This window comes from Brachycentrus maculatus, unplaced genomic scaffold (assembly GCF_059751285.1).
Source record: "Brachycentrus maculatus isolate JH-2025_06_01 unplaced genomic scaffold, ASM5975128v1 h1tg000042l, whole genome shotgun sequence".
Lineage (NCBI taxonomy): Eukaryota > Metazoa > Arthropoda > Insecta > Trichoptera > Brachycentridae > Brachycentrus > Brachycentrus maculatus.
The window spans coordinates 1,068,897-1,082,359 of record NW_028280796.1 but is presented as its reverse complement, the minus strand read 5'-3'; the positions used below and the strand labels follow the sequence as shown (position 1 = coordinate 1,082,359).

The window sequence follows — 13,463 nt, the reverse complement described above, 5'->3', positions numbered from 1 at the left end:
GAGATTATTTAATCTGTTTTAATATACAAATCCCTGAGAAATGTAACCAAAACAAAATTATAATTGGTAAGTAATAAATTGAGGAAAAATAAAAAGTTAAATTAGATAATTTTTCAAGTTGAAATGGCATTAAAAACAAAGGGTAAAGGAAAAATTTTGCTATCCACATTCCCGCTCTCATTATTTTTTTCATCTGAAAAACAAACAGAAACTTTATTATTATTGTTAATTATGATATATTACCCATTTTACGGGCATGGTAACTAATATTTTCATGAATATCAGATTTCAGATCTGAAAAATCTGGTTTTTAAAGAAGAGCATTTCCAAAGAAGTTAAAAAAATATAATTTTCACTTCAATTGGACCTTTTACAAACCAAATTGGACGCCTTGCAAGAATTGGACGTTTTACAAAATAAATTGGACATTATATTGTATTTTTTTTATAAAATATAAAAAATAAAAAGCATTCAATGTAGAACTCATGATTCAAAGTAGTGTTGAAAATCTTGTCTGAAAATTTCAGTACACATTGCGCGCAGACTATGACAGCGCGCCACACAGGCTTGCCAACTTTACGACTAACATACTTGCTAGTCTGAAGAATAAAAGATGTATTCACTCTGATGGTATATGTAGTACTAATATCAATATAAATTTATATTTTTAACTCTAAAGTTTTTTATAAAATCCAATATAACGTCGAATTTGATTTGTAAGGCGACCAATTTGGTTTACAAAACGTCCAATTTGAAGTGAAATACCCATATATGAGCATTTAGGCACATTTTAAATACAACATTTATAAAATTGTGTTACTCACACGATTGCTTTTGATGTTCTCTAATATTTCCAAATATGTGACTTCTATATGGAGGTAGAATGATACCATCAAAACGGAAATTGCAGTTCCGATCTCCACATTATGCCAAATTCCACAAATCATTATTGTTATAAATGTTCTGGAAAAAAATAGTACAATGCATTAATGTATTGACAATCATTAATAGTTTTATTGAAATTGGTTATTCTTCAGACTAGTTTAGGCTCTACCGAATGATTTACTTTTTTTAGAGGAATAGCCCACAAAGCGCCCATTTTAGATGATTGTCTGCAGGTAGGATATTAAAGTTAGGGAAGGTAAATGTGAAAAATACATCACAAACATTCAGACCAATTGAAAATAAATATTTCTTGAATTCATTTTGAATTGGCGGGCATCGAACCCGCGACGCCAGTTTCGCAGTCAAGCGTCTACCCTACTACTATATTTACAAAAAGGCGAAAATTACTGGCGCTGAGAACTGATTTACACTGTTTACGCATGGTCATCACTGATTTTTATTTCACGGTGCCCACACGCTTTCAAAGTCAATGAGGAAAAATAGAATTATCGAAAACGGCAAAATTTTATGGAAGAAAAAATTGTCGAGTACTCATTATTCCTCAATGACTTTATAGCGTGTGGGCACCTTGAAATAAAAACCAGTGTTGACTATGTGTAAACAGTGTTCTCCGCGCCAGTACTGGCGTCAGTAACTGACTTAATACAAAAACATCACAGAGCACCTACCTTTGCGCTTTAGTATAAATTTTCCTTGACAAGTTCTTATAGATATACATGGCCAACCAATATTGAATAGATATATTCCACAACCTGAATGAGTGGGCCAAAGTAAAGGATTTGTCGTATTCAATTATATCAATAGTTTTTATCGTCTTAAAATCGTAATTCATTTTTTCAGCCTTTTCCTCAGACCTGAAAATTTTGAAGAAATTTACATATTTTTTTTAGTTCCGTTTGATCTCCATTTTTTTGTACTGTCATAAGTCGTAAGTGTTTTCCGTCAGCCATGAATGGATCATTATCATGATGTGTTATTATTGGCTAATAAATTAATATGAAAAATCACAAGACTATCGGTAACATTCTTATTGAAATCTTTAGAGAAGTAAGAGAGATATGAAGGTTTAAACTTAGATATTTTAGTAAAACGAAAAACGGACACCGCTATACGTCATCAAATCTTACGTCATCGGGTGTGTTATAGGGCGTATCCCTTTATGTATCTGCTTTATTGAGCTATAATAGTAAAAGTGTGGATTCGTTTCTGTGACGTCATTCATTACCAACTTACGAAAACAACGTTTTTATGAAGGCGAATTTTGCAAGAACAAAAAATGATGAATGAATATTGATTAAATCGGCTGTTTAAAACAGAAAACGAGTCTTACACAATCCTTCATAGGTTGAGTATGTTAAATGAGATACTCCTCCCGAGTGATAATACCCTATTGTCGGTTTTCGGTCGCACACCAATCAGTCTATCTGTCATATGTTATGCCATCGCATGTTTTAATTATTTTTTCTGAAAATCAATCGTGGCACCTAAAAGTAAAGCGACCTTTCTGTAATGTCGCCAAATTCACAATTCTTATGGATGGATACATATTTCACTGACCCGCCATTTTCAGAATTGCAACCTGGCAACCGCAGATAAAGTGACTTATGATTTTCTATACCAGGGAATCAACTCAGGTGTGAAGGGATTTAAAACGCCATTCCGTAATACCAGAATTTATAAACGTACATTTCCCGCAGTGATTCTTCGTTCTCTGAAGGTCCATATGAAGTAGTATTATTTCCAGACGTAGGGTATGCACCAAGTCCTGCTGCACCACAAATGCATTCAGATATTGAAAATCCTAGGCAAACGAAGTACTTGAAGCGATGCCATTGTAAAACAGCGAATACGCATTTGTATAACAAACTTCGAGTAGTAAAATTCTTTTCTAAAACATACTGAAATAATAAAAAAAATTAAAAACATTATTATTATTTAAATATGTGAAAGATCTATCATTTCAGCAAAACATCATATTACAACATTTTGAGTGTGTCCAAATACTTGATTATCTTCAATTATAGTAGTTATTTTTCATATTATTTTTTTGACATCTCATCAAAGATGAAGAAGAATATGGAAGTCTGGGCATTACGTCAGCCCCGTAAATGCCCAGACTTCCATATTCTTCTTCATCTTTGATGAGATGTCAAAAAAATAATATGAAACATCATCTTAGTAATGCATCAACCGCTATCTCGAATTTTGTATAATTTCAACATAAGCTGAAAATAATATATGTTTAACAATTAGATAAACCATAAAGAATAGCATTATTTTAGAAACTTACTAGTTAGAAACACACTTTACTTTTAACTTAAAAGATACTTATTTTATATGTGGAAACGTACTTTACTTTATCGTCTTTTCTACTTAAAAACTAATTTGAAATGGATTTGACATTAATTTATTAAGTAATTTACCTTAGGTTGTTTTTTTTTCAGTTTTCAGTCTTTTTCAGTTTTTTTTTCGTAAATTACACAACAGCAAAATATTATGCTTCAAGATCCATTTCGGGGAATCAAATTATTATTTTATCATTGTATTTTATCAAAGTAATTATTATTTTGTAAACGCATAATTATTCGAGGTTACCTCGAGTGGCCAGTAGCTCTGCAAAAACACGTAAAGTACCGCGAATACAAATAATTGAAGGAGTTTCCATGAGACGAATCCGAAATTGTTAACATTTCTGCAAAATGGTAAATGTATGAAGTCGTCGTACACTTGATAACGAAAATAAGGACCTGCAAATAAAACAAAATAACGATTATTTTAAGAAGGAAAATGCATATGTAAACAACTATATGCTAAAATAATCCTTTCAAAAATTACTTTCATAAAACACAAGAAAGCACCTCCCAGCAAAGCACACAAATTACAACTTATGGAAACGTACAAAATCCTAAACACAGAAAAACATCAAGCAAAACGTAACACATAGTCAAAAAAACATTTATTAGTATGCATAAAGTTGTACAACCTGCTTTAATTATCCACAAAGTCATTTAAAAACGAAACTGAGTTTATAAGAGTTACTTGTTAGTGAATCATGTAAGTGGATAGATCTTTTAATTAATTATTAATAGCAGACGTACGTGACAATCAAATATGATTAAAAATAAATAAAAACTATGGTATCCTTCAATAAGGTGACAGTAAGTATTTTGTTCAAATGAATATCTTAAAAACTATCTCCCTTTTAGTAGATTTATGATCAAGTGATCTAAGAATCAAACCATAATGCGTACATGACATATTTGGCTTACTCACCCAATATGATATTTATTATACCGCCATCTTCATTGTCGAGTAAATTAATTATTAATTTATCTAAAAACTAAACCCGAGTGCGTACATATGTACGCACTCGGGGTAACAATAGATTGATATTAAATTGTTTAAATCTTACCTGTAAGTAGACCTAAATACGAAAATGAATAATGAAACAAATCTCCAAATTTCACGTCTGTTAAGTTTTGTTTATTTCTTCCCCTACTGCTGACGAAGTTTTGTTTGGCCTTTTCAGAAGCGTTGATTTCAAAAGCCACACCGACAATTTTAAATGTCATCGTCATCAATGAAACATTCTGTAAACTGTTTGGTTTCTCCCTTAAGTATATTAATCGGAAAATTGTGATGTAAAGAAACATTATGGCGAAGGCAGCCAAATGACATTTTCTGAAAAAGAAAACTGTTTTACATTTTACTCGCCAAGAAGAGACTAAATCGTATGATTGGAGAGGGACTTAATTTGGTTCTTTTGGCTTTCTTCAAACATCGGTTTACACGAATCGTCCAAAGATCCATGGTTAGCTGAAGGAGAATATACATGCTGCAATTGCCGACATAGGCTGATATGCTGGAAAAACTTGAAGAAATGTCAAAATTCGCATCTCAGCGCATTGACAAGAATGGTGGCAGCCTTCGAGATACCGTTTTTAAAACCAAATAAAAAAAAATTAATTTGCCCCTGTATACAGAAATAATAGTCAAATCGATACTGATATATACTTTTTGTGATTTGATTTTTTTAATATTAGGAAGTGACCACGCCCCACCTGTATATTCTTCTCTACATTTAAAACATTATAATTAAGCGCATAAAACCTATTATTATTTTTAAATATCAATACAACAATATAAACACGTACAAATTTAAGGTGGCCTAAAAAAATACTAAGCCAAATGGTGTCAGAAATGCTCACAGGAAACACGGATACTCAGAAAGTTAGGTGGGTACGTAGAAAAAATCCGATTCGCTTACCTTGGTCCCACTGCGACGATCACATAAATGCTTATTACTCCAACCAAAACAAAATGCCAAACAATTCGTCCGAAGAATATTCCCGACATCAGAAGTCCGACAAAGGTTCCGATCCATTTTTTGTGCGTCGGGTTCTCTATTTTTCTGTAGGCAAAACCAAATCCAACGAATAGCAGCGGAATCATCAATTCAGTCAGGTCATTTTTCGTGCCGAGAAAATCAACTTGCATTATTAGATCTTTCACATAGAATTTTAATATTGAGACCTCGATTCAATGCTCTGAAATTAAAAAAAAATGCAAATTTATCATATTTTCATTTATTAATTCGTTTGTAAATTGTAAAGCGCTATTCAAGATAATTCCTTGCGAAAATGGTGATATATAAATTGTGCAATAAATTATGATCCTATTTTTATTTTTTAGACAATTTATTTGGCGCCGTTTTAGTTAGAAATCACCTTAAGGGTGCTTTACAATAACTAATTTCTAGAGGATAATACTAAATTAGTACACCTACGTGAAATTTAAACTTCTCAATTGTATAATTTTTTAAGTCAAATTAAAATCTACAGTACACTTTTTGCTTGATTGTTTTCCCTTATACTTTTAGTATCGAATCGGCCCATATTCACACAAAATGCGTTATATAGGTGTTCCAACAGTACAATATCACGACACTGTAATTTTTAAACTGATTTCAAGCTTGCGGCTAACATCACCATACGCAATTGTTCAAAATAATTAAGGAAACTTGAGACGAACCGCAAAAAAGAAATGTTTAATCAATTGGGTTTTTCAATAACAGTTTAGTACCAATACTTTATATAAAATATTATTTATGTTGAACAGGTTATATTGGATTTTTCTGTCCCAATAAAATAAATACACAATCGTTATCAACTTTTGTTAACTTTAAAGCTTATAAAATAATTTATTGCAGTTAATATTGAAGAATTGTAGAAATTTGAATTTTTATCTCAAGATACCATAGTTAAATCAAAACAATCATTGAATTTTACAGAACTCATTTTTTGTAAAATTTACAAAAATCACGACGACTCTTATTAAAAAACTCGGTTTGTTAAATGGCGTATTTTCTTTTTTTCATTTTATTATTTTATTATGTTTTAATTGAAGTAAAAAAAGACTTAATTAGAACTTTTTTTAATGAAATATATAAAAATTAAAATAAAGTTTTATAATATTTATATTTCTTTAGTAAGCTTATATTACATTTAATACAAACTGTTTTTTACACCTAATGTACATCTTCTTACAGTAAAGAAAACAATTTAAAAATATAAATTCATTCATACATTCAGGCATCTCTTATACATTATACAATTTTGAGTCTTATTTTATACTTATTTCTAGTACTTTGTTTGTATATATGTATATATTATACATATAAAAAATAAACTGGCGTGTAGTCTTTAATAAAAAAATTATAATATCTCGATAACCATGCAAGTTTACTAAGGTGTTTTAAAATTTAATGAAACTGGTAAACTTGAGTGAAAATACCTTATTCTGTAAACATTTTATTATTAGCAAGAAAAATAATTCAATTTGTGTTAAGGTGTGAAAATTATCAATGCAGTATTTCGTTGTTTTATTTACAATCCCTCTATAAAGTAAGTTCAATCAAATTATTGTACATGCAAAACACAGCTGTTAATTGGTTTTACCGAGAAATTTTGACATGACATGAATGGGATGGGGTTTTTGTCATTCAAAAATATTTATTTACCTTATGTTTATATAAATATATATATATATATATATATATATATATGTATATATATATATATATATATATATATATATATATATATATATATATATATATATATATATATATATATATATTTATATATATATATATTTATATATATATATATATATATACCGTAAAGTGGGTATACATTGCACCAAAATACTGCATTTTTTCAAAAAATTGTCTATTCAGATCAGGTTTTTTACTTTTTCTGAGGTTTCAACTATTGCAATGTAATAACACATATACCTGTAACATGTCTGATACGTTTTTAAATTTTTATCTATTTTGCCTGTATTTTTTTTTTATATTTATATTTTGGTGCAAAGTATCCCGGGGTAAAGTACAACTTTGCACCATGATATTTTCTCTACACTTTTCGTACTAGAATCCAAATTTATGCAAAGTAAAGGCTATCCTACAAGTTTTGTTGCACCTTATGAAGGGTTTTGGCTCACAGTTCACTAAATGCAGATTAAAATATTGTATAATTATGGAAAAATAAGACACTTGATAGAAATTTAAAAAAAAATATATTGAAAAATCTAACAAAAATTTTTTTTTTTCAATACTGAAGGTTTAAAATTATATAAAATAAAAGGTGGATATTAAAACATATCGTACTACATAGGTAATAGGAATTAAAATAAAATTAGGTCTAAATATGGTCAAGTTCCGGGACGGTAAAGAAACCTCTTTTGGATTGCATTTTCGGTTCTTTTATGGAACCCGCTACATCCTTCCAAGAATATTGAAGAAAGTCATCCTTCGTCGGCCACTTCCACGATTTGAGACTCTCCTGCATGGATTTAACAGCTCTGTCTTTCTTTATTTCCAAAATCTGTCCCGGAAATTTTTCTCCTTCATAATGAAATACGACATATTTTCCCACCTTCTTTTTTACTGGTCCTAATGAAACGGAAGAACAAATACGATAACTGGTTTCAGTCATCGTTTTTGTTCTTTTCCCTCTTCCTCAAAGCTTCCGTGTGAACTATAATCAGTTAATGCTAGATATGCTGGAAGTTTCGATGCGGAAGGTGGGATCATTGATGTAGTTGGTTCAGGTAGCATTTGTGTCTCGTCAACGTTCATTTCGACATTTGGATCGTGAGCAATGCTCTTACCTGGTTCTATCGGTATCGTTTTCCTGCGTTTTAAGACTGAATTCTTTGGGTTGAATCTGTTTTCTTCCAAAAACTGTTGAAAACTCTCTGGCGCACGTCATCGTCATACGCTTTTAATGGCAACCGATTAAAACTGACTAGTTTTAGCAACAGTCAAGGTTTTATGTCTTTGCAAAAATGATCTTATCCATTCAGAGCCTGGTACGTTGTTCTTTAATATTCGTACTCTTCTGCCAAATCTATCCAAATAGGCTTTTAGAATGTAGCGAATGTCAAAAGCACTCACCGGGAAACCGTACTCACTCATGTCTACTATGCAGTTTACAAAGGATTGCTCTTCGCCCTTGTCACATATCGGAGGTTTTCCCACAGGTTTTGTGTGCTGACCTTTGAGCTTATAGTTAATCGTCCTTCTGGGGATTTTGAAAATTTCTTCAGCCTTTCTTTGACTGATTGTACCATTTCAAATGGCCTCCAAACACTGCTCCACTCTCTTTGGTGTAAAATCGCAGTATCGTCTGGCATAAGGCCGCTGTTTGTGTGTTCTTGACATTTTTGAAAAAAATATACCATCAGGAATTAAGTAAGTACACAAAACCAATAATAGATATTTAGCAAACATGTCAAGTTGTATTAGCCGTTTTAAGACTTTTCATCAAATTAATTAACTATGGCCTTTTGTGGATACTTTGCACTTGGTGCAATGTTACCCCAAATGTGGTCAATACAAGTCAGTTCTTAAAAAAATATTATTTTTACACAAACTTGACAACGTAACTAAAAAATATAGGATTTGAGAAAAGCAGGGCCTATCTACCTACGATTTAGAGACCACTCACTTGTTGTAACTAGTTTCAGTATACTGATTCCACTGGATTTTTTCGGAGACAATTTTCAGACAGAAAACTTTCTTTACGTTCGGACAGGAAAAACGCATTGAAGCAATAGCGACCGATTGTTACTTCTGTAAACTAAAAAGTAGATTGAAGTGTCATCTATCAGAAACAATAGAAAGTAGAATGAAAAATGACATGTATCAGAGATGACCAGCTCTACAATTTCTTTACAGAAGGTGGTGCAAAGTATCACCCATGGTGCAAAATAAACCCACTTTACGGTATATATATATCTTGCTTGCTTGCTTGCTTCATGAGCGAGTTTGCGGCAGTATCTATGGTTGATTTGAGTAAATGTATGCAAGATCCTTAGGTATGAAATGTAAAAAGTAACCCGTGAGTGGAGAAACCCATATTTGTGAACAAGGATTTGGACACATCCAAAATGTGAACCAAGTACAAATGTTTTAGATTTAAGGCCCAGCATTCGTTAAGTCCCAAATTAATTTTCTCCAAATCAAGGTAACATTTTACGTAATCGATTTTTTTCTTAAAATACCGCTGTTACATTGGAAAAATAAGTTTTTCTTCGAAATAATCATATGATTTTGAAAAGAAAAGGGTTATTGAAAGAGTTATAAAAATATTTTTTATTTATATATATTCTTAAAAACAAAAAAAATATTCAATTGACATTCTTTTTAAAAAAATGGGCGTTAGCAGGCAAGTGACCTCTCCGGTGGTCTTCGGTGGAATGAATGCGACTTAACGAAGTCTACTGTTTTGTCGCACAGTATAGTGAATAGCGTAATAATGGAGAGTGCCTACGTATACGAGCACTAAATATACGTAAGCACTCCTAATTTTTATTATTGTATTACATAATATTACCTTAAATGTATAAGATTTCAATAACCGACGATATTTTCTCTGTACACGCCTGCTTTAATGTATTATTACTATTCGATTGTGTGCATATATGGCTTGGTAATTGACATTTAATGTGATGATACTCTTATCAGAATTATCGCGCATTCTTCGCCATAAATAGGACCATCCTCTTTTCATTACGACTGTGGTTAATTATCAATTTATATAATTTCATAATAATAAGTGCTTATTATTCAAAATAAATGAAACACGTATCGTAGTATTATATTTCACCATGACAATCCCTCGTATGTGGTGTCTCGGGATACCCGGCACTATGAATATTGAAATTTATTAGCTTCTGCTAATAAATTAATAATAATATAATATTTGGTACAATTATTGTTAATTTTATTTCATTTTTATTTCTTGGTTTTCAGTTTTGCGTTTAAAACAAATATTTGTGTTTTTATTTTTTAAATTACCTAACGTCCAAGTGACTCTGAAATCTAGCTACGTCTTATGCAACACCGTTTATCATGTCCCTACTCAGGCTTCAACTTTATAAGTTCCATAGCCTATGCCTACTTGTGAGTGGATTTACTCTTTATGTTTAAAGTTACTATAATTTCATGTAATTCATGAGTGAAAAATCTAGGCAAAAACACTCGCTAATATTTGTGTTTAAGATTAGCACCTTTATTTATTTATATTTTGATATCTTTTTAATTCTTTCAGTACCCTTTAAAAACTTAAAATAAAATAAATATCCACACATAGGCCATGTCTCTGTGGGATCTTTTTCAATATATATTGTATTATAAAATGCCAAAAAAACCATCATTAAATGTTTGTGTATAATATACATATCAAATAAATATTTTAAAAGTATATTAGTTATTGATTCGACATTAACTTTGTGGAATGACATGATTATTTTAATTAAATTAAACGCTTAAATAATCCACTGAATTGAGTTTTATTTTTATTTACGACTAGTTTCGAAAACGACAATTGTTTTCATCTTCTGGTACAAATTAAAACTGATTACTATTAGTTTTAATTTGTACCAGAAGATGAAAACAATTGTCGTTTTCGAAACTAGTCGTAAATAAAAATAAAACTCAATTCAGTGGATTATTCAAGTGTTTAATTTAATTAAAATATTAAAAGTATATTAAATATATCAAAATTGTTTCGTAACTATAAGTTGGTGTAAAATCTATTAAGGCGTAGGATATAAAATTTAATAAGCAATTGATGGGGAAAGGGAGAGGATCCACAAAAGAAAGGAGTGACATGATGCCAGTTAAGATTTTTAGGACAGATGTATGTGTTTCAAGCGTTTCAGAAGTGTTAAACAAAAACTCATATTATTGACCAGACAAATGCATTCGTCCGCAAAATCTATGTATTATAATGTTTTTTCTGATGATGTGTAAGGGCATTTAATTAAAATACTCAGTAAATTCATTTAAACACTGTATTTTATCACAGATTTCATTTATTATAAAACTTCATATTTTATTGAAATACATTTTCCCTTATTTAAATATTACATAATACTCAAAAGAATCGTTGTAGAAAAAATATCATGTAAAAATATTTTTCTTTTAACTCTTATCCGCACCCTTTGCTCCGCACTTTGAACCTACCGCACGCAATAGTGCATAAGGCACAAGTATAAGCGGTATTATTAATTTCATGAAGGCAAAGTGCTTTAACTGCTAGTCCGGAGTAATCTATATAAATAAAATATAAATGTTGGTTTGCTCAAAGTCTCAAATCTCCTAAAGTTATTCACCAATTGCTTTCAAATTTTGACACAACATGCTTTCGATTGCCTCGTTATTTAATGTATTTTCAATGTTTTAATTGTTTCTCAAACATTATGAAATTAAACATATAAGATACTCGTATATGTGCTTTCTCTATTTTTATTTTCCGTTTAACCAGACTAAACCACAGCAATACGGAGGTAAAACTTGTAATAAATTAATAATTAACTGTAAAAAGTCACTATAATTTATTTCAACCTCCCGGGAAATAAACCAAGGGCCTTATGCATGACAGTCAAATACCCCAATCACGATAGTTGCGAGGCAAGATAAAAAAATATACACTTATAAAATTTCACTTATTTTTTGTTGCTAAAGTATCTTAAGCTTTTTATTTATTGTTTTATAAAAAAATACAAAAGATAGCTAAATGTGATATATTTTTTAAGAAGCTTTTTATAGTAAAAATTATTATGTTGGTTTTTTCCTTGAGTTAATCATTCCACGAGTGTTAATTAATTAATATATCATATTTATATATATATATATATATATATATATATATATATATATATATATATATATATATATATATATATATATATATATATATATATATATATATGTATATATGTGTATATATATATATATATATATATATATATATATATATATATGTATATATATATTTATATATATATATATATATATATATATATATATATATATATATATATATATATATATATATATATATATATATATATATATATATATATATGTAATAAAATAACTAGGTACCTACCTATACATTTTATTAAGTACTTACAAAAAGTACCTACATATTATAAAACAGTTCTACCACAGATGTCGCATGCGTCGCACAGAATTAAACAAAAGAGATCCGATAGGAAAAAATAACTGTCAGAATCAGATAGATATAAAAATTATTGTAAAGATTAATTAAGAATAAACTTTTATTGTCGTTTCTTTAATTACAAAGCAACACATTGTTTATTTTATTATTATACACCCACTTTACATATTATTTACACTTAATTTTCAAAAGGAAAATATTACCACGTTATAAAACGACAATTTTGTTAATCAAAAATGAAGAAACAAAATAAAAATAAAATGGATACTGCTCCTCAAACATTAGAAAACTTACTAGAAAAATTAATACAAAATGCTCAGGTAAGCAAACATCAAAATTTAAAAGATATTTCAGAGAAGTTCATCATTGAAAAATTTACAAGCAAAAATCCTAATGCAAACCAGTGGATGGATATTTTTGAAAAAGAATGTACACGTTTTGAGGTGACAACGGATGAGAAAAAAATTGAAATATTAAGATTGTTTATGGATAAAAGTTGTGAAGATTGGTACAGTTCGATGATGATAAAATTTTCCATGAACTCAGAATGGATAGTATGGAAAAACAACTTTTGTAAAACATTTACAAACAAGGGATGGAACCATGTAATGTTTGCATTATCTTTTAAATATAACGACGGTTCCTTGTTAGACTATGCCATAAGGAAGGAAAAACTTTTGTTGGAGATGAGAAGAACGATCGACATGGGTACCTTAGTAGATCTTATTGTGGCTGGTTTACCAGAATTTATAATTAATAAGATTGATAGAGAAAAATTAGAAGATACAGTCGATTTATTCAATGAAGTAAAAAAACACGAAAACATTGTAAATAAAAAAAGGTTTTCGGATCAAAGAAGATATGGAAATCTAAGAACTAGTGGTAAAATTAAAGATAAAAGTCCATGTAAGATTTGTGAAAAATTAAATAAGGGAACTCGATATCACCCTGAAGTAACGTGCTGGTTTAGAACAAAGGAGGATGATAAGTTTAATAATAAAAATACTATCAGACATGTAAACA

General features: G+C 29.7%; 1 protein-coding gene across 1 annotated transcript; it reads right to left on the bottom strand.

The window, feature by feature from the left end:
- Positions 1-803: 803 nt before the first annotated feature.
- On the bottom strand, positions 804-5,868 carry LOC148312376 (membrane-bound acylglycerophosphatidylinositol O-acyltransferase frj-like). Its single transcript, XM_088277459.1, has 7 exons — positions 5,693-5,868; positions 5,174-5,453; positions 4,319-4,587; positions 3,502-3,653; positions 2,593-2,804; positions 1,575-1,760; positions 804-963 (listed from the first exon to the last, which is right to left on the bottom strand). Exons 2-7 carry the CDS (start codon positions 5,401-5,403, stop codon positions 804-806), a joined length of 1,209 nt encoding a protein of 402 aa, XP_088133585.1. The 5' UTR covers positions 5,404-5,453; positions 5,693-5,868.
- Positions 5,869-13,463: the final 7,595 nt, after the last annotated feature.

Bases quoted from the DNA above. Each gene is read 5' to 3' on its own strand.
- LOC148312376 (XM_088277459.1), bottom strand. From the start codon at position 5,403: ATGCAAGTTGATTTTCTCGGCACGAAAAATGACCTGACTGAATTGATG. The intron at 1,761-2,592 runs GTACGTTTATAA...CAAAATTTTCAG, and splicing joins GAAGAATCACTGCGGGAAAT to GTCTGAGGAAAAGGCTGAAA. The intron at 964-1,574 runs GTAGGTGCTCTG...ATTTTTTTCCAG, and splicing joins ATTTATACTAAAGCGCAAAG to AACATTTATAACAATAATGA.